Here is a 22,030-nt window from a genome sequence, read left to right on the forward strand (position 1 = left end):
ACGTGTTGGGCGAGCGCTCTATTTTGAGTCACAACCCCAGCCCAACAAAGACAATTTTTAAAACTCACAATATAGCAAATTATATTGGAACCAAATATAAACAAAGTACCATAGGAAGTCTAAGGAGAGCAGTTACCTCTCCCCCAAAAGGGAGATTTTCTTTTCTTTTTTAAATTTTTTTTTAATATTCATTCTTTAGTTTTAGGTGGACACAATATCCCTATCTTACAATTATGTGGTGCTGAGGATCAAATCCAATGCCTCGTGCATGCTAGGCAAACTCTCTACCACTGAGCCACAACCCCAGCCCTCAAAAGGGAAATTTTCTAGAGCATGTCAGTTGAAGGATGAGTAGAAATGTCATATGAAGAAGAGGGCAACAAAGAGTCTGCTCCATATTGCTGGAATAATAAGTACAAAAATCACAACCCTTGGACTGAGGGTGTAGTTCCATGGTAGAGCACTTGGCTAACATATGTGAGGCCCTGGGCTCTGTCCCCAGCACTGCAAAACAAACGAGTCTCCAATAAGGCCCCTTAGGAAAATGATGAGAAGTTCAGAGAGGAAAGGTACAGGAATAAGTTGAGAAATGAATTGGAACCAGAGGGTGGGGAGCCTTGAGTGCGGCGTGAAGACCCCATCGCAGCCACTGCCTTACTTACCTCAGAAGTCTTGAGTGAGATCTCCACACACATGGACCGCCCCACGGCGGGCAGCTGCCCTGCCAGTGCCTTCTTGGCCTCATGTGTAACCTCCGGGATGTCTTTGATTGCTAAATTGAACTAGAAGACAAAAGGGACTATTGTGTGAAGCACTATGGAGGAGCACTGCAGGAATACAAAGCAGCGTGCCGGTCATGCAGATATTGCTTGGGCTGATTATGGGAAACATACATGCACTTCTCCCTTCCCCATAAGGCACAGCTGGCATCAAAGCCCCAGATCTCAGGTTGAAAAGGTTAGTTACCTATTACAAGGATTAGGTAACAGCCATAATTTTTATCTTCTAAGGACTAAGCCTTTCATCTCCGAAAGCAGAAAGTCAAGAACCAAATAAATTCAGGACTAATTTCAATAAGGAATATACCTTCCATGTGAATACATCAAATGGAACTAGATATTTTAATGGTATGGTTTAGTAATACTATAAACAGCATGCCTTATTACTGTACTTGAGAAGTTTACATTCATTCCTTCTGACAAAAACCATAGTATAAATTCCCCCAAAGAAGAAATTTTACCCAATCTGAACCCGTTGGGGAAGAAGATGAACGAGTGCAAATCTTTTCACCAAGTCGCGCCTGGACAATCACTTGAACTGTCTGAAAAGAAAAACAAACAAAAAAGGAAGAGTATTAAACAGACTGTTTCCTTAATCAGGGTTAAAACCCTACCAATGCACAGATAAAGAGATGCCTATTAATCAGCAATTGATAACTATATACTTCAGGAAAAAATAGAATCCTAACAGCAGAAATAAAAATAAACACAAAAACAATATTATAAACATTCCTGAGGAAAGAGTGCCAACCAATAATAGGCATTAGAGCTCGAGGCTTGATCTATGTAACATCTCACATGGCAGAAGGAGTGCTACATGTGGTGGCTATGACGTTCATATTCATAAATAAGTCCAACTGGGGATTTAAATATTCACGGTACCAAACTTATGTCATCATAGTAGATTTAAAGCAAGAATTCCACAATTATTCATATCACTTAGCCCATATGGCATACATCTTCCGTATAATTTTACATCCAAAATCGACAGCATGGATTTTTCTGGCATGGCTATTGTTGCAAGGAAGGGGTGATACAGGTGGAAGTGATTTTTTGGATTCAGGAAAAATATAGCATTCAAAATCCATTTCTGATTCTCTATTTATCAAGAAGGGATCAATAAATAAAGTTGGACACTTCTGTATTAGTGAAACTTAGGGAAAGACGTCCCAAATGCTGCCCATTCCAGTTTAGCCTTTGTTCCCATCCCAAGGGAACATATTGTGCCAATAACCTGGCATAACAGTTTGACATTTCTTCAAACAGCTTCACAAAAAAATTTTTTTGAACAAGTAGCTGTGGAAAATTGGAAGCTACTTTTTGGTTACACCCCCAATACCACCCCCATACTTCACAGTTTGGTTTACAACAGACAGAAGTATCCCTTAAAATGGGCAAGCTGCAAGCTGTTATGCTATATTTCTAAAGAGGATTCTCTAAAGGGAGGAGCATGGAAGTTATTTCTAACAGTTCTCAGCTCTAGAGTATAGACGTATTACCTTGAGGGCAAAAAATTTAATGAACTTGTCCAGGTCCTTTCTGTCCTGGGAATTGAGATCAGTTTCCATTGCCTATAGGAATCTATAACAGAAGAAAAAGAAAAAAAGAAGTGATGAAAACATGACCAATACCTTTAAAAAGGGATTGTTACATCAACGCACACAGATATAGTAGTCTATTCTCTGTACAACAGTCATGTGGAATTGGGAGGGGAAAATTTCCTTTAACTAAGATCCACAATGGAAAATATTAAGATACTGTCTCTTGAGAAACTAAATTCCACACAAAGAAATATATTGAGGAACATAAAATAATAAGGACATTTTACCTGATTTTGAAACTCTGCACTTCACATAACTTTTCTAAAATGCTTTATTACTCAGTGTATTCATAACTAAGTTGCTTGTTTGATGGCACTGGGGATTAAACCCAGGATCTTGTGTGTACTTTGCAAATGCTCTACTATTGAACTACATCCCTGGTCCTTGGTGTCACAGGGTCTCGCTATGCTGCCCAGGCTGGCCTGGAATTTGTTAATCTCTTACTTCAGCTTCCTGAGTTGCTAGGATTTCAGGTGTGCAGCCCCCACCTTGGTTTTAGGACTAAGTTTTAACAAGATAAAAACTTTGCTAAAGCAACACAAAATGAATTAAATTTACTTCACTTTAGAAGGCCATTAAATCAAACTAACTTTTTGGGGTTACAGACCCTTTCTGAGAATATGATGGCCAAAAAAGCCCTTGCTCCAGAAAATGCACATATGGGAATACTTATAGATAATTTAATGGGGATTCGTGGATTTCACGAAGCACATTATAAACAACCCCCTGGTTATAATGGTAATGAGGTAATGATGAGGAAGAAGGCACTTAGGGAACGAAGAACATGAACAAAAGAGGTCAAAGTAACAGAAAGCCAAATGGGTTTTGAAGTACTAAGTGCTCCAATTTTCCAAAGACTGCCAGTGTCTGAGGAAGTGATACAGTTGTTGGCACCACACCAGAGTCCTGAATGTGATGCTGGAGTCTGGTCTACATCTAGAAGGCTAGAGATGAATCCCACTCAAGGCTGTGAGAGGTGTGGTCATCTCCACAGAACAGCACTGTAGAAAGGCAGGCCCTGAGCAATAATTCAGGACTGTCACAGTTAAAATTCTAGTACAAGCAAGCTTTGAAAACAGTACAGATAGGAGTGATTTTGAAGTAAGTGCTGATAGGATTTAAAGACTGATTGCAAAAAGGGGACATGGGGTGCCAAGGTTTATTTATTTATTTATTTCAATAACTTTACTTTGTTTATTTTTTAAATTTATTTTTAAATATTTATTTTTTAGTTGTAGTTGCCTTTATTTATGTATTCTTATGTGGTGCTGAGGATCAAGCCTCGTGCCTCACACATGCTGAGGCAACTGAGCCACAACTGCAGCCCAGTGCCAGGGTTTTAAACAAGAATAACTTAAAAGTGAGATAATAAGTTTCATTTAACAACAGAATAGGAAAGCCAGAGGGGAATGGGATTGAAGGGAAGGAGTAAATAAAAGGAGAGAGATGAAACAGAAAATAATGAGTACGAGTTAAAAAGTAGCGTATTAGCCAGGCGCACTGGCATACACCTGTAATCCCATGGCTCAGGAGGCTGAGGCAGGAGGATCGAGTTCAAAGCCAGCCTCAGCAATTTAGCAAGGCCCTAAGCAACTCAGTGAGACCCTATTTCAAACTAAAGTATTTTTTTTTTTTTAAAAAGGGCTAGGGATGTGGCTTAGTGGTTAAATGCCCCTCCTGTGGGTTCAATTCCCAGTACAAAAAAAAAAAAAAAAGAAAGGAAGAAAGAAATGTATTGAGAAACAACTTACAGTAGTGAATTGCACAAATCTTGGATCGAAAACTTAACAAATACCTTTTTAAAATAGTTTTAGTTGTAAATGGACACAATACCTTTATCTTATTTATTCTTATATGGTGCTGAAAACTGAACCTAGTGCCTCACACGTGCTAGGCAAATGCTCCACCAATGAGCTATAGCCCAGCCCTTAACAAGCATCTTTACATGTTATGCCTGCATAACCACAATCCAGATCAAGTTACAGGTCGATATTCCAGAAGGCTTCCTTGTACCCACCTCCACCCCAGATAATAAAGACAACAAAAGGTAATCATTACTCTGACCTTTACTGTACCATAAGCTAATTCTGTCTGTTTAATTTTGTTTTCCCTTGCAGTGCTGGGGATTGAACTCCAAGCCTTGTGTATAATGAGTAAGCACCTTACTACTGAGCCAAATCAACAAACAATCCTGTTAAATTTCTTATAATTAAATAATATCAAGTGTCTTTTACTCAATATTATGTCCAAAAGACTCATCTGTATTGCTACATATAGCAGTACTTTATTCCTTTTCCTTGCTATATAATACTTTATTTCATAAATACAGCACAAGTGGGGGCTGGGATTGTGGCTCAGTGGTAGAGCGCTTGCCTAGCATGTGTGAGGCACTGGGTTCGATTCTCAGTACCGCATATAAATAAAGGTCCATCAATAAATAATAAATAAATAAATACAGCACGAGTTCTAAGATAAATTCTACTGGAGCTGGGAGTCTAGCTCAGTGATAGAGTACATACTCAGCAAGCAAGAGATCCTAGATTCAATCCCCAAAGAAAAAATAAAGTAAACTGGAGCCGGGTGTGGTGGTCCACACCAGTATTCCTAGTGATATGGGAGGACAAGGAATAGATCCATTAAATTGCTGAGGCTAGTTTGGATTTGGAAAGATCACAAATTACAGGTTAGTGCAGCAATTTGGTGAGCCCCTCAGCAACTTAGCCAGACCCTGTCTCAAAATAAAAACCAAAAAGTACTAGGGATGTAGCTCAGTGGTAAAGAGACCCTGAGTTCAATCCCTGGAACCAAAATAAATAAATAGAATTCTACTTTTGATAAACACTTGGATTGTTTCCTATTTTTAATTATTTTATTCTTGTGTGTGTCTAAACATTCATTGCTATCAGAGGTGAAGCCAAGGGTGTTAATGCTGGGCCACCGAGAGTATCTATATTTAGTTTTTTGTTTTGTTTTTCTTGTGGTGCTGATAATCTAAATCCAGGACATTGCAAATGCTAAACAAGAGCTCTACTACTGAGCTCCATTCCCAGCCTCTCTATGTTCAGTTTTAATAGACACTGCCAAACACTTATGCTGCATCTATACAAATTTAAATCATACCAGAAGGGTATGACAGTTCCATTTGCTTCAAATCTACACCACCACTCAGTACTGCTAAATTTTAAACTTTAGCCATTGTAACAAGGCTACAGTATTACCCCACCTAATCTGCATTTCCCTAATTAGCTAGACCCTGTCTCAAAATTATTAGTATTCTTTTACATGCTGATGAGCTGTTTAGACACCATCTTTTTTGAAGGGCTAGTTCAAGCTTGTTGCCCATTTTATATTGGATTTTTCTTAGTGGAGTTTCAAAATTATATTCTAGATATAAGTATTTTGTTGGATACATATCTTCCCCAGATGTGGCTTGCCATTGTTATGGAATCTGATGGTTGGTATGTTTCTGATGGATATACCAATTTACAAAAGCTGGTCTATAAATGTAAAAACTCGGTCCACACCTGCAGCAACCAGACCATTAAACCAGCCTAATAACTTCAGTAGCTAGGCCAGAAAGTCAGCCTACTATCTGCAGTAACCAATCTAGAAATCAGATTATCTCTCACAATACATTAAGGTAGCCTAATAATAACCACTATTACAATTAGCCCCCAAACAGCCAGGACTAGATTAATGCCCTAATTTTTGTCCCATTTCCAATTTAGGACTAACCAGAGAAAGCCAAATGTGCACCCCTAACCAGTGACACAGGATGCCTTACTTCTAGTTGACCCCCTTGCAGCTTCCCCATGCCAAATGCCTTCAGGCAAGGCACACCTAAAGCCTTCCCTCTTTTCTACTATGAACCTTTCCTGTTCCTCTGTCTACCCAAATACAAGTGATGGCAGGTGATTCTCTTGCTCCAAATGGCCTTTGCCTATTCTCATCTGGGAAGTCCTTGTTTATTTCCACAATAAAAATAGCTTTACGGGGGGCTGGGGATATAGCTCAGTTGGTAAAGTGTTTGCTTCACATGCACAAGGCCCTGGATTCAATCCCCAGCACCATAAAAAAAATTAATAAAAAATAAATAAATAAAAATAGCTTTACTGAAGTAAAACTGGATGTAGGCAGCATATAGCAAATGTAAAATTTATGTCACATATATATGTAACTTTAAAATCACCACAGACACTGGCAGTGTATCCCACATCCCAGTCAGGGCTTCTGCCAGGCCAATGGGCAGGCCAGGTCCCATCTCAGCAGAGTTATAATGGATGCTCCTTGGACATATCCCCCTCATTCAATTATCCAATTCATCTGATATTTTTTATATGGCTAAAAATTAAGTTTCCCTAATGCAGGTGAATCTTCCAAATAATGTCTTTCTACTCAAAATATAAAGATATTTTAGGGCTGGGGTTGTGGCTCAGCGGTAGAACGATCGCTTTGCACGTGCGAGATCTAGGTTCAATCCTCAGTACTACATAAAAATAAATAAGTGAAATGAGGGTATTGTGTCCAACTACAACTAAAAAAAATATTTTAATAAAAGAAAATGAACTTGGAAACCAATAATACCTGTGAAAAGACGGATATCAGTGTATGAATGGATGAATAAATAAATAAACTCCCGTCAAAAAAAAAAATCACCATAAACAAAATAGTGAACAAACTTCCCCCAAAGTTACCTCAGGCCCCTCTGGAGTTCCTCCCTCTGGTCCTGCCTTAATGGACACACTCCCTATCCCTAAGTGTATTTTGCAGAATTTTATATCAATTAAATCATATAGTTTGTACCCTCTGTCTGACATCTTTCACTCAGCATTCTTTTTTTTTTTTAAAAGAGAAAGAGAGAATTTTTTAATATTTATTGTTTAGTTTTCGGCAGACACAACATCGTTATTTGTATGCGGTGCTGAGGACTGAACCCAGCGCTGTGCACATGCCAGGTGAGCGTGCTACCGCTTGAGCCACATTCCCGGCCCTCAGCATTCTTTTTTGAGATTATCCATATTGTGTTGTGTCTCAGCAGTCCATTTCTTTTTTTTAATATTTATTTATTTTTTTTAGTTTTCGGCAGACACAACATCTTTGTTTGTATGTGGTGCTGAGGATCGAACCCGGGCCGCACGCATGCCAGGCAAGCGCGCTACCACTTGAGCCACATCCCCAGCCCAGTCCATTTCTTTTTATTGCCCAATAATTTTCTATCTCAGGGAACCTTCTGATGACCAGTTTCATCCTGTCCTCCTGTCCTCTAATGTTGAGCACTTTGTCGTCTGTATTAAAGAAATCTTTGCTGATCTCAAAGTCGTAAAGCCATTTTACTCCTACACTTTCTTCTATAAGTGTTATTATTTTTTGGTCCTAGGGATTGAACCCAGGGGTATTTAGCCACTAAGCCACATCCCCAGTGCATCTTTTATTTTGAGACAATGTCTAAGTTGCTTAGGGCCTTGCTAAGATGCTGAGGCTGGCTTTGAATATGCAATCCTCCTGCCTCAGCCAGGAACCATTTTGAGATGGGATTCTTATTATCTATTATCAGACAAGGTTACTAGATCAGTGATTTTTTTTTTTTTTTTTTTTTTTGGCACTAGGGGATTTAACCCAAGGGCATGTAATCACTGAGCCACATCCCCAGCCCTTTTAATTTTCATTTGTAGATAGGGTCTCTCTAAGTCACTGAGGGCGTTGGGGTTGTGGCACAGTGGCAGAGTGCTGGCCTAGCATGTGTGAGGCACTGGATTGGATTCTCAGCACCACATAAAAATAAATAAAGGCCTACCAAATAGCTGGGATTATAAGGGTGTGCCAGCACTCAGCCATTCATATCTGATTAAATTATCAACAGTCACCTTTTATAAAATGGCTTAATTAGGTAAAAAAATATATTCATACAATCTATACATCACAATGCTGCCCCAAATATTGCTGTCCCTTCAAACTTCATTTACATCTATTTTCCGTAGACTCTTTATTTATAGATTTCTTGTCTGAAAACATTTTTTAAAAAGTTTTTTTTTTTTTTAGTTGTAGACGGACACAATATCTTTATTTTATTTATTTTTATGTGGTGTTGAGGATCAAACCCAGAACCTCATAGGTGCTAGGCGAGCACTCTACCACTGAGCCACAACCCCAGCCCTGAGAACATCATTTAAAAATATATTTTTAGTTGTAGATGAACACAATAGCTTTATTTTATTTTATGTGGTGCTGAAGATCGAACCCAGTGCCTCACAAGTGCCAGGCAAGTGCCTCTACCACTGAGCTTCAACCCCAGCCCACTAACATCATTTAATTAAACTTTTCTTTAAGACTTAAGGCAGAAACAAATAAAACTATTGCCTTAAGTAGCAATTTCAATTTAGCAACATTCTCTGCATGTCACTTTCACAAATAGAACTTCAGAACAAATGACACAACCCCAGCCCCACAGAGTGTTAAAGAACAGGCATAGACTTGTAGCAGACAAAATGTTTGAAAGTTTATCTAAAAAAATTAATTCTCCCATTTTTGTCTCATGATTCTACATAGTAATCAGCAACATCCAAAGGCCAGAAAGAAGATTCTATGACAATGCTTCAGTGCAAATGACAATGACAAACAGAGAGAAGAACATATAACTGGGTAGGGATATAGGTTTTCCAGATTTCAGCTTTGTATTGAAATGCTATTTTTTTTTTTTTTTTTAGTGCTACAAACTGAACTCAGGGCCTTGCACATGGTAGGCAAGTGCTCTACCACGCTAAACCATGAACTTTTATTTTTAACTGAAAAAATTAATTTGAACATTTTTACGTGTAAGTAGGAAAAAAATAATCTCACTGGGCACATCCCACTACTCAGAAAGTTGAGGCAGAAAGATCTCAAGTTCAAGGCCAACCTTGGCTACTTAGCAAGACTGTGTCTCTAAATAAAATAGAAAAAAGGCTGGGGATATAGCTCTGTAGTAGGGCACCTCTGGGCTCAATCCTCAAAACTATAAAAAAAAATTATCTCAACTATCTTTTAGACCTTCAATTAAAAGTATATAAATATTTCAGGGCTGGGATTGTAGCTCAGTGGTAGAGCACTGGCCTCACATTGAGGCACTGGGTTCGATCCTAGCAACACATAAATAAATAAAATAAAGGTATTATGTCCATCTACAAGTAAAAATTTAAAAAATTTAAATAAAATTCTTCTCTTTAAAAAAAAGTATATAAATATTTATGCTCCATTAGTCCTCCCCATATTCAAGAAGTTTTGCATAGTTTTAGGTACCTGTGTTCAGTCACTGTCTGAAGATATTCAACAGAAAAATTTAAGGGCTAGTATATAGCTTAGTTGTAGAGCACCTGCCTAGCCTGCAGAAGGCCCTGGGATCCATCTTTAGCACTGTAAAAGAAGGAAGAAAGGAAGGAGAAAATCCATAAGATTTTTGGTTTTGGTTTTTGCAGTACTAGGGATAAAACCATGCTAAATGTGTAGCTTTGTTGAATTAGATACATCTCAGCCAATAATCCAGAAGTTTTAATTTGCACTCCTTACTGAAACATTCCTGTTTCACCTGCCCATTAGTCACTTAGCATCCTCCTAGGTTATCAGATTGACTGTCATAGTATGACAGTGCTTGTATTCAAGTAACCCTTATTTTACTTAATAACAACCCCAAAGAGAAAAAATAATGATGTTGGTGATTTTGCAATGCAAAAGAGAAGCCATAAAGTTCTTTCATCTTAAGTTAAAATGTGAAAGTTCTCAGCTTAAGAAGAACAAAGTATAGGGTTCGCTATTATTTTGACTTCAAACCGGGTGTGCATTCACTGGGATATTAGAATATATCCCCCTTGGGTAAGGGGGAAATACTGTATATATAAAGCTCAAAGACAGAGAACAGATGAGGAAATAGCAGATGAAAGGTGTGAACAAAATATTGGCAAACAAAAAGCAAACAGCCTGTTTAACCATGAAATTATCAATGTTTATGTTTTATTTTGCTTCGTAAAATATCACTAAAATGGCAAGGAGGCAAGTACAAAGGACAAACCCACATGGACAAAAAGAACAGGCACAGAGATAAAAGCATCATGGAAAATATAAAGATGGCTAACTGACTACAAAGAGAAGTGACATTCAAACCAGCCATGAGGGAAACACTCAACAAAGTAAGCTCACCAAACCCCAGAACCCAAGAAACCTGATAGAGGATGGGGCCGACAACAGTATTGTCTGAAAGTCCATAGAAGCAGTTACACTGCCACCCCCAGCTCCACACCATCCTTAATGGTACTCTGGCCAGAAATGTCCTTTCTCCGTGCTGTTAGAAGACTGGATGTTAACTTTTGGAGACATTAAGTCAGAAGGATGACACTGGTCTTTGGATATCAAACTCTCTACATATAACCTCCAGGACACCATTATCCCAGGACTCCTTCTTCATTTGGCTTAAAAACAGGGAGAATTTCTTCAAGTGACTGGTAACCCTTGGTTGCTCCATTCACACCTGAGCATGGGGCACCAACATACTAAGTCCAGGATGTTTGGATGAGGCTGGTAGACTGGTGGGCTTCACAATGGGGTCATCAGAAATAAGTTACCAGGGCTGGGATTGTGGCTCAGTGGTAGAGCACTTGTCTAGCACAAATGCGGCATACGGTTCGATCCTCAGCACCACATAAAAATAAATAAATAAAATAAAGATATTGTGTCCATCTATGACTAAAAAAAAAAAAAAAAAAACTTATAAAAAGAAAAAGAAACCAGTGCTGCTCTTCCCCCACCCCCAAATAAGATAAACCCAGTGTCAGCATATATCATCTAGGACTACTGAAAGTCTCCAGATGTCTCTGCTCTACTGCTGGGCATGAGGAGGAGTCTACCTATCAGTTTTCTGGAAGCAGCATGTAGCAGAAATCAGTAAGCTGATTTTCACTTTATCTATCTCTATGTGTCTTTTGCTAACTGGTCTACTCAACCCCAAACACAAACTTTGTACTATTCCTAGTACATGTCTTGTTTTCTTGGTAATGGGAATTGAATCCAAGGGCATTTTTAATTTTTTTTTTTTTGAGAGAGGGTCTTGCTAAGTTGCTGAGGACCTCACTAAATCGTTAAGGCTCACCCCCAATTTGAGATGGTCCTACTTCAGCCTCTGAAAACATTGGGATTACAGCTGTGTGCCATGGTGCCCCACAAGGCACATTCTTACTTTGATATTGGAACTGTAGATTCCTAGTACCTTCACTTCTTTAATCCTCACAGGAGTCTGTGGTACAAACTATTTCACTTCCTGTTCTCTCTTAGGCACTCAGATTGTGGCTTCTTCTGCACCACCAAATAATTTACAACCCCTTTTCTAACTTTCTGACTTCCAAAATTGAAGAGAAATATCTCCTTTTCCATGGGTCCCATCCTTTGTCCTTGCATATCTATATCCCTTTTATTCCATTAATATAATTTTTGTAGAGTTTCAGAAGAAAAGGTAGATGGATATACATACTCAATTTAAGTGTCATTGATCTGGGCTAGGGATGTACCTCATTGGTAGAGCACTTGCTAACCTTGTGCAAGGAAGGCCCTGTGTTCAGTCCCCAGGAATGCTCATGCATGCACACACATTCACATGTGTGCGCACACATACACACAAAACACACAACCAACATCAAATACCACTAGTCAGGTGTGGTGACACATTTCTGTAATCCCAGCAACTCAGGAGGCTAAGGCAGGAGGATGACAAGTTCAAAACCATCCTCATCAATTTAGTGAGGCCCTATGCAACTTAGTGAGACCCTATCTCAAAATAAAAACTAATAAAAAGCAGGGGATAGGAATAGGAAAGATAATAGAATTAATCGGACATTACTTTCCTAGGTTCATATATGAATACATGACTAGTGTAAACTCCACATCGTGTACCAATGAAAGAATGGGAAGTTATACTCCAGGTATGTATGATGTCAAAATACATTCTACTGTCAGGAATAACTGAGAAAAAAATAGTGATAATAATATAAAGGGCTGGGGATGTGGCTTAGTGCTTAAGTGCCCCTGGGTTCAATCCCCAGTACCTCTAAAAACAAAAAACAAAACCCAAATAATACTGATCTATAGGAGCTTATATTTTAACATGGGAGAAAGAGACAACAAAAAGAATAATTAAAACACATGTTTGAAAAAATAAGTGCTGTAGAGAAAGATTAAGCAGGGAAGGTATTAGGGAAGACCTTGCATCGAGGTAACCTCTGAGCAAGGAGAATATCTGAAGAAAGGAAAGACAGAAAGCCTCAGGGATGAGAAAAAGCTTGGTGTGCTGGAGGACAAGGATGAGCATGCAGCTCAGAATGTAAAATGCTAAGACCACTTCTGAAAAGTCTGTCGGTTTCTTATAAAATTAGAAAATAATGGGCTGGGTATGTGGTTTAAGTGGTAGCGCGCTCGCCTGGCATGTGTGCGGCCCGGGTTCAATCCTCAGCACCACATACAAACAAAGATCTTGTGTCTGCCAAAAACTGAAAAAATAAATATTAAAAATTCTCTCTCTCTCTCTCCCTCTCTCTTTAACAAAAAAAAAAAAAAAAAAAGAAAATACTATTTACCAAATAACCAAACAGTTCTATCCCTAGGTAGTCATACAAGATGAATGAAAAAGATGTCCTCATAAAAATTTGTACACACATTTTATAACAGCTTTATTCACAGTAACTCCAAATGGAAAACAACTCAAACATCTAATAAGGGGAAAATATATTAATGAATTATAGGACTGGGAGTACAGCTCAGTTGTAGAGCATATGCATAGCATGCATGAGGCCCTGGATTCAATCACCAATATCAAAAAAACAACCAACATGCACACATACATACATATATATATGGTATAATTACATAATGCAATTCAGCAACCCACTGAATACAGACAAAAACTCTTCCTGAAAAATACAACGGAGGGGCTGGGGATGTGGCTCAAGTGGTAGGTAGCACGCTCACCTGGCATGCGTGGGGCGCTGGGTTTGATCCTCAGCATCACACTAAAAATAATAATAATAATAATAAAGATGTTGTGTCCACCAAAAACTAAAAAAAATAAATTAAATTAAATTTTAAAAAATTCTCTCTCTCCTCTCTTAAAAAAAAATACAACGGAATCTCACATAATAAGTGAAAGAAGGCACAAAAAACACAGGAGACTTGCAGCTATAGGATACTCTAGAAAAGGAAAATATCATCTTTAGTGATAGAAAGCAGACTGGTGCGACAGGGGAGGTGGGGATGGAAGAAAAGGGAAGGGGAAGAAGGTACAGAGGATAGGAATTTCCGCATTTTCAGTGTAGTGGTAATTATAAGAGCTAAGTGTTGCCAAAATTGATCAAGTGGTAAATTTAAAATGTATGTATATATCTTATGTCCATTATACCTCAATAAAGTTGATTTTATAAAAGGACACCCCTGCTGGGTCTCATGGCACATGCTTGTAATCCTATAACAGGGGAGGCTAAGGCAGGATGATCCCAAGCTCCAGGCCAGCTTTAGTGACTTAGTGAAACCCTGTCTCAAAAATAAAAGGTGTTGGACATGTTGCTCAGGGGTAGAGCATGCCTGGGTTCAGTCATTACTACAGGGAAAGAAAATAAACGATTGCTTCAGCTGCTGTATAGAGAACTGCCAGAAGGGCAAAACTAGAAGCAAAGATATCAACTAAGGTGACAATTATAATGTAATAGCAATGTTTTTAAAATACAGATTTAAAATAGTAATAGCCAAATGCAGCTAATCTTAGGGTTTTTGAAAAGCAAAATTATATGTGAGACTTTATTTTTATGTGATGCTGAGGTCTGAACCCAGTGCCTCATGCATGCTAGGGGAGCACTCTACCGCTGAGCCACAACCCCAGTCCTCATTGACTTATTTGAAGGATGAATGTTATAAATCCCATTCAGTTGTTTTGAGTAATAATTGCACATAAACTTTCACATTTGCATAATGACTACTTCTAGTCAAGAAACTTTTTAAGTGCAGAAACTTTAAAAGCAATAATCTCAAAACTATTTCAAAAGCCAGGTGTGGTGGCACAGGCCTATAATCCAACTAGGCTAAGGCTGAAGGATAGAAACTTTAAGGTCAACCTAGGCAATTTACCAAGTCCCTGTATCAAAATAAAAATGGCCACCAAAAAAAACAAAAAACCAAATAACCCAATCAATAAATGGGCCAAGGAACAGAACATACACTTCTCAGAAGAGGATATACAATCAATCAACAAATATATAAAAAATGTTCAACATCTCTAGCAATTAGAGAAATGCAAATCAAAACTACTCTAAGATTTCATCTCATTCCAGTCAGGACGGCAGCTATCAAGAATACAAACAACAATAAGTGTTGGAGAGGATGTAAGGAAAAAGGCACACTCATACATTGCTGGTGGGACTGCAAATTGGTGCAGCCAATCTGGAAAGCAGTATGGAGGTTCCTTGGAAAACTTGGAATGGAACCACCATTTGACCCAGCTATCCCACTCCTTGGTTTATACCCAAAGGACTTAAAAACAGCATATTACAGGGACACAGCCACATCAATGTTTATAGCAGCACAATTCACAACAGCTAAATTGCAGAACCAACCCAGGGGCCCTTCAGTAGATGAATGAAAACTTTGGTATATATACACAATGGAATATTACTCAGCATTAAAAGAGAATAAAATCATGGCATTTGCAGGTAAATGGATAGAGTTGGAGAATATAATGCTAAGTGAGGTAAGCCTATCCCAAAAAAACCAAAGGCTGAATGTTTTCTTTGATATGAGGATGCTGACTCATAACGGGGGCGGGACACTTTAGATAGAACTAAGTGGGGGAGGAGAAAGGAGGAGGCAGAGGAGTAGGAAAGACAGTAGAATGGGTTAGACAACTTTACAATTAGTGTTGGCAAGGATGTGGGGAAAAGGTACACTCATACATTGCTGGTGGGACTGCAAATTGGTGCAACCAATATGGAAAGCAGTATGGAGATTCCTTGGAAATCTGGGAATGGAACCACCATTTGACCCAAAGTCTATACCCAAAGGACTTACAAACAGCAAACTACAGGGACACAGTCACATCAATGTTTATAGCTAGACATCATTACCCTAAATACATGTATGAAGACACAAATGATGTGAAAATACTTTGTGTGCAACCAGTGACTTGAAAAATTATACTCTATATGTAATATGAAATGAATTGCATTCTGCCGTCATATATAACAAATTAGAATAAATAAATAATTTAATTAAAAAAACACACAAAAAAAGAAATTACCTTTGAGCTAAGTGTATAAAGTGTATATGAAATATAAGTGAATTTTATGTTAGGACGTGAGTCCCACTCCCAAGATATCTCCTTATAAATTTGGAAATATTCAAAAATTTTTAAAAAATGAAATTCAAAAAATAAAAATGACCCAGGCAAGGTGGTGTTTGCCTGTAATCCCAGCAACTCTGGAGGCTAAGGTAGGAGGATTACAAATTCAAGGCCAGCCTCAAAAATGTAGTAAGAACCTGCCTTGAAATTTTAAAAAGGCTGGGGATATAGCTCAGTGGTAGAGCTGCCATGAGTTCAATCCCCATCACTAGCAAAACAACAAAAACAAGGCTCAAGAATTGTTTTAGAATAAAGGAGAAATGAAGAGGTACGATGACTAAATGCAACTCTTTGAGCTGCGTGGTGGTGCATGTCTGCGATCCCAGCAACTCAGGAGGCTCAGGCAGGAAGACTGCAAGTTCAACACTAGCCTCAGCAATTTAAAGAGGCCTGAAGCAACTCAGCAAAATCCTGTTTCTAAATAAGTAAAAACTATAAAAAAGGTCTGGGGATGTGGCTCAACAGTTAAGCGCTCTGGGTTCACTCCCCAGAAGCAAAAAACAAAAACAAAATAAACCCTTGACCCCGGTCCAGTTCCTGGATTTTTAAAAATGCTGCTACCACCAGGCAAGGGGGGCAGTAGCACACTCCTTATAAGTCCAGCAATTTGGGAAGCTGAGGTAAGAGGAATGAAAAGTTTGAAGCCAGTCTCAGCAATTAAGGGAGCCTCTCAACTTAGCCAGACCCTGTCTCAAAATAAAAAGCTAGGAATGAAGCTCACTGGTAAAGTACTCCTGGATTTAATCCCCAGTACCTGCCCCCCACCAATTGCTCTAAAGTATTGTAACAATTGGCAACATTTGAACACTGCTTTTCTCTAGGTAACAACATGCATAAATGTTAAATTTCCTATATTTGATACAATTTAATTTGACACAATTATACTTTGGTTATATTCAATCCCCTTCATTGTTGGGACACTCATATGCCCAGCTCTTTTTGTTGTTGTTGTTCTTTTTAGTTATACGTGATAGTAGAATATATTCTGACACATCATAAATTCATGGAATATAAAAATAAAATAAAATTTAAAAATGAATAAATAAATTCATGGAGTATAACTTCCCATTCTTGTGGTTATACGTGATGTGGAGTTACACTGGTTGTGTATTCATATATGAACATAGGAAAGTCATGTCCAATTCATTCTACTATTGTCTTTCCCATTCCCATCCTCCCTCCCTTCCCTGCAAACACCCTGTCCAATCTGGTGAACCTCCACTACTCCCTTCCCCCCACCTATTGTGAGTCGGCATCCACATATCAGAACATTCAGCCTTTGGTTTTTTGGTGACTGGCTTATTTCACTCAGCACGATAGTCTCCAATTCCATCCATTTACCAGCAAATGCCATAATTTCATTCTTCTTTATGGTTGAGTAATATTTCATTGTGTATATGTACCAGCCCAGCACCCGCCACCTCTGTGGCACTGGGAGTGGAACCCAGCATCTCATGTGCACTAAAGGTATGCTCTATCACTGAACTACATCCCTAGCCTTATTTATTTTTTTTATTTTGAAAAGTGATCTTGCTTAATTGCCCAGGCTGGCCTTAAACTTAGCTTCCTCCTGCTCCTATCCTCACAAATTGTTGGGATTACAGGCCTTTGTCACCACACCTGACACACTCTGGTTAACATTCTTATTTTCAGGAGATACAACTGTAACTTCTCAAGGGTGCAAGGAAGAAAAAACAAACAAACAAACAAGGAACATATTATCAAATAGGATATATAAGAGAGAAAGAAGTGCCATACATAGTGTACACATCTGCAATTCCAGCTACTAGGGGGACTGCAGCAGGTTGATGATAAGTTCAAGGCCAGCCTGTACAACATATCAGAAATGCTGTATCAAAAATAAAAAGGGGGCTGGGGATGTGGCTCAAGTGGTAGCGCGCTCACCTGGCATGCGTGCGGCCCGGGTTCGATCCTCAGCACCACATACAAACAAAGATGTTGTGTCCACCAAAAACTAAAAAATAAATATTAAAAAAATAAAAAGAGCTGGAGATGTAGCACAATGGTAGGTTACCCTGAGTTCAATCCTTAGTACAGAAAAAAGAAAATAAAGAAGAGAAAAAGCAATGTGTGAATCTAGGTGAAGGCTAGATGAAAATTCATTGTAATTTTCTTACAGTTTCTCTGGAGAGCTAAAATTCTTCAAGAGAAAATCAAGTTAACAAAAAATTTGCCACCAAGTATTCTACAACGGGGCTGGGGTTGTGGCTCAGCAGTGGAGTGCTCACCTGGCACACATGGGGTGCTGAGTCTGATCCTCAGTACCACATAAAAATAAATAAATAAGATGGAGGTATTGTGTCCAACTACAATAAAAAAAAATTAAAAAAAATATTCTACAACAGAGGAGGGAGGGGGAATGATACTGGCTAAATCATTGTGTCCAAATTATTGTGTACAAATATGTAACAATAAATCTTATCATATACAAATAAAATAGACCAACTTAAAAAAAAAAAAGACCTACAACAGCCAGGAGCCTTGGTACATGCCTGTAATCCCAGCAACTCAGAGGGCTAAAGTAGAAGGCCAGCCTCGAGCAAGAGGCTAGGCAACTTGGCAAGACCCTGTCTCAAAAAAAATTTTTTGGGGGACGGGTACTGGGGATTGAACTCAGGGCACTTGACCACTGAGCCACACTCCCAGCCCTATTTTCTATTTTATTTAGAGACAGGGTCTCACTGAGATGCTTAGTGCCTCACTTTTGCTGAGGGTGGCTTTGAACTCATGATCCTCCTGCCTCAGCCTCTTAACCCACTGGGATTACAAGCATGTGCCACTGTGCCTGGCCTGTCTCAATTTTAAAAAATAAAACAAAAAAGGCTGGGGATGTAGCTCAGTAGTAGAGAGCCTCTCGGTTCAATCCCTGTACTAAAAAAAAAAAAAAAGGCACATTTAAAATGTACGACTTAAGGTTTTATTAGTCACGGAGATATGAAGATCATCACCACCAACTTGATAGAAAAGTTTCATCATACCAAAAGGAAATCTCAAATCTGAATTATCAGTCACTAACGTTCTTTCTGTCTCTATGGATTTCTTTATTCTGGAAAATTAATATAAATGAAATCATATAACATGTGACTTTTTAAAAATTATGTATTTTTTTTAGTTGTAGGTGGACACGATACTTTTATTTTTTTTTTATATGGTATGAAGATCTAACCCAGTGCCTCATGCATGCCAGGCAAACGCTCTACCATTGACCCACAGCCCCAGTCCCAACATGTGACCTTTTATGACTGGCTTTTTCACACAGCATATGTTTAAAAGGTTCAATCTATGTTGTAGGACACCATTCATTTTTATGGCTGAATAATATTCTACTATGTGGATATGGATACACATATAGCCATATCCATACATGCATATACACACACATACCACATTTGTGTTTCCTTTCATCACTTGATGGCCTGAGTTATTGTGACTTTTTGGCTAGTATAAATAATACTGCTAAAAACATCTGTGTACAGTTTTTAGGTTAACATATGTTTTCAATTCTCTTGGGTATATAACTAGAAGCTAAATTCCTGGATCATATGGTAATTCAACATTTAACTTTTTGAGGAACTACAAAACTGTTTTCCAATGCAGATGTACCATTTTACATTGAGTAGTGGGCTGAATTTGAAGATCTAGATATAAAATAAGAACAAAAGAGGCAGAGATCTCAGACTATATATAGGTTTCTTCCTTCATTTCCAAGTAATTTCCTATTTTTCAGTCCCTCTCTGTTCTTTCATTCTATGATTCCATAATATACAATCCAGATAGATGTGCTACTGCTATATTTTATTTACAAGAAAGGTGAATTTTTTTCTTTTATAAAACAATTAAATAGCCAGGTGTGGGGAGCGTGCCTATAATCCCAGGAGGCCAAGGCAAGAGGATGGCAAATTCCAGGCCAGCGTGGGCAATACGGCAAGAACCTGTCTCAAAACTTTAAAATAGAAAAAAAAGCCTGGCCAGTAACACAAGCCTGTAATCCCAGCAACTTAGGAGGCTGAGGCAGGAGGATTACAAGTTCAAAACAGCCTTAGCAACTTGTTGAGACCCTCAGCAACTGAGTGAGACCCTGTTTCAAAATAAAGAACAAAAAGGTTTGGAGATATGGCTTAGTTGTAAAGCATGACAGTTCCAGAGAGGACCAACTAGGGTCAAAATGTCACTGTTCAAAGTGAAGGAGCTGGCTGGTGTGATGGCGCATGCCTATAATCCCAGCAGCTTGGGAGGCTGAGGCAGGAGAATCACAAGTTCAAAGCCAGCCTCAGCAACTTAGTGAGGCACTTAGCAACTCAGTGAGACCCCCATCTCTAAATATAATATATAAAAAGGGCCAAGGATTGGGGCTAGGGTTGTGGCTCAGCGGTAGAGTACTCGTCTAGCATTTGTGAGGCCCTGGGTTTGATCCTCAGCTCCACATAAAACTAAATAAAATAAAGGTACTGTGTCCAACTATACTTCAAAAAAAAGGGGTGGGGGAAGCTGAGGATGTGGCTCAGTGGTTAAGAATCCCTGGGTTCAATCCTCAAGAAAAAGTGAATGAGTTGAACACCTGATTGGCGAACAGTATAGTAGATGGACCTTCACTTCTCAAGGCAAACATTAAACAGCAATGTATTTGGAAATGACACTATTTCCTTTGTCATTCTCTGCTGGGAGACAACCTACTCTCTCCCTTGAGAAAGCTCTCTGCTTGACTTTACTTTCTCCTAAAATAAAGTTTTCTTGCGTAACTTTTGCTGTCCGATTTTAAAATTTTCTTTCACTGCAACAAAAGAATTGAGGTTTGGAGCTTCAGTTCCCTATCCTTCTGTGACAAATTTTCTCTCATCTCTCTGGTTATTTTTGTTTGTTTGTTTGGTGCCAGAAACTAAACACAGGGGTGCTTAACCACTGAACCACAACTCCAGCCCCTATTATTTTTTTATTTTGAGACAGGGTCTCTCTAAGTTTTCAGAGTATTGCTAAGTTGCTAAGACTGGCTTTGAACTTGAGATCCTCCTGCCTCAACCTCAAGTTGCTGAGATTATAGGTGCGGTACACACCCCCACCCAGTTTACAAATTTTCTTTGAGTATATACCCAAAAGTGAAATGCTCGTTCATATAGTAATCCTATGTTTAAGTTTTTGAGAAACCACTATACTATTTTCCAAATCAACTGTCCTCATTTTACATTCCCACCAAAACTAAAAAGGACTCCAATTTCTCTATCCTCACCCAATTTCTGCTATTTTCTCCTGCCCCCCTCCTTTTTTTTTTTTTTTTTTAATAGTGGCCACCTTAATGGGAGTGAAGATATAAAATAAGACTCAGTCTTTATCCCCAGTTCCTGTCAAAGGGCTCCAAAAAACTTGGAAATTGAGTGATAAGAGTTTTTGGCCTTCCATAATACCGGAGTTGATGTTAATGAGTTAATTTAGGGTGGGGACATTAGAAAGCTTCAATATGGGACTAGTCACCAAAAAAGATTAAGTGGATTACAGGGTTGTAATGTTTAGCCCTGCCCATGGGAGGAAGCAGGGTGGCTGGAGGATAAGCTCCATAAAAACTCTTGAATAACCAGATGTAATGCTTTCCAAGTTGCTGAACACCAATGTTAACACCAAACCGTGGCACACCCATAGAGGGCATGGAAGCTCCATACACCTGACGGCCCCACCCCATACTTTGGCCTGTCGATCTCTTCTGGTATGTCATCTGTATCCTTTATAATATCCTTTTCAATAAACTGGCGAAAAGTGCGTCCAACTGAGCATGGAGGTACATGCTTGTAATCCCAGTGACCTGCGAGGCTGAGGCAGAAGGATGGCAAATTCAAAGCCACCTGAACAACTGAGACGATCTCAAAAATAAAATTTCAAGGGCTAGTAGAGTGCCTGCATAACATGTATGAGGCCCTGGGTTTTATTCTCAGTACCACAGGGGCAAGAAAAGAGGAAAAAAAGTAACATTTAAAAACTCAAAAACAATTTTCCTTTTTTCTGTTATTATCAAATGTAAAAAAAAATTAAAAAGGGAGCTGGGTAGGGGCTGGGGTTGTGACTCAGTAGTAGAGCACTTGTCTGGCATATGTGAGGCACTGGGCTAGATCCTCAGCACCACATAAAAAATAAATAAATAGCCGGGCGCAGTAGCACACACCTGTAATCCCAGCAGCTCAGGAGGCTGACACAGGAGGATCGTAAGTTCAAAGTCAGCCTCGGCAATGGCGAGGCGCTAAGCA

The 22,030-nt window shown here is 38.9% G+C and overlaps 1 protein-coding gene across 8 annotated transcripts in view; it reads right to left on the reverse strand.

Moving 5' to 3' along the window:
• The window catches only part of Atg13 (autophagy related 13), a 48,928-nt gene that overhangs the window by 20,895 nt on the left and 6,003 nt on the right, over positions 1–22,030 (reverse strand). For 7 of the 8 annotated variants that reach the window (XM_071616246.1, XM_071616249.1, XM_027936396.2 and 4 more), the window contains 3 exons: positions 2,279–2,360; positions 1,241–1,321; positions 663–782 (listed from right to left, as the gene is read on the reverse strand). In XM_071616246.1, coding sequence (XP_071472347.1) covers positions 663–782; positions 1,241–1,321; positions 2,279–2,347 — 270 coding nt within the window. In that variant the 5' untranslated portion in view covers positions 2,348–2,360. Of the gene's footprint in view, positions 1–662; positions 783–1,240; positions 1,322–2,278; positions 2,361–17,684; positions 17,755–22,030 lie in introns of all 8 variants that reach the window. The other variant, XM_071616245.1, reaches the window with a different exon arrangement.

Source organism: Marmota flaviventris, chromosome 9 (assembly GCF_047511675.1).
Source record: "Marmota flaviventris isolate mMarFla1 chromosome 9, mMarFla1.hap1, whole genome shotgun sequence".
NCBI classification, from domain to species: Eukaryota; Metazoa; Chordata; class Mammalia; order Rodentia; family Sciuridae; genus Marmota; species Marmota flaviventris.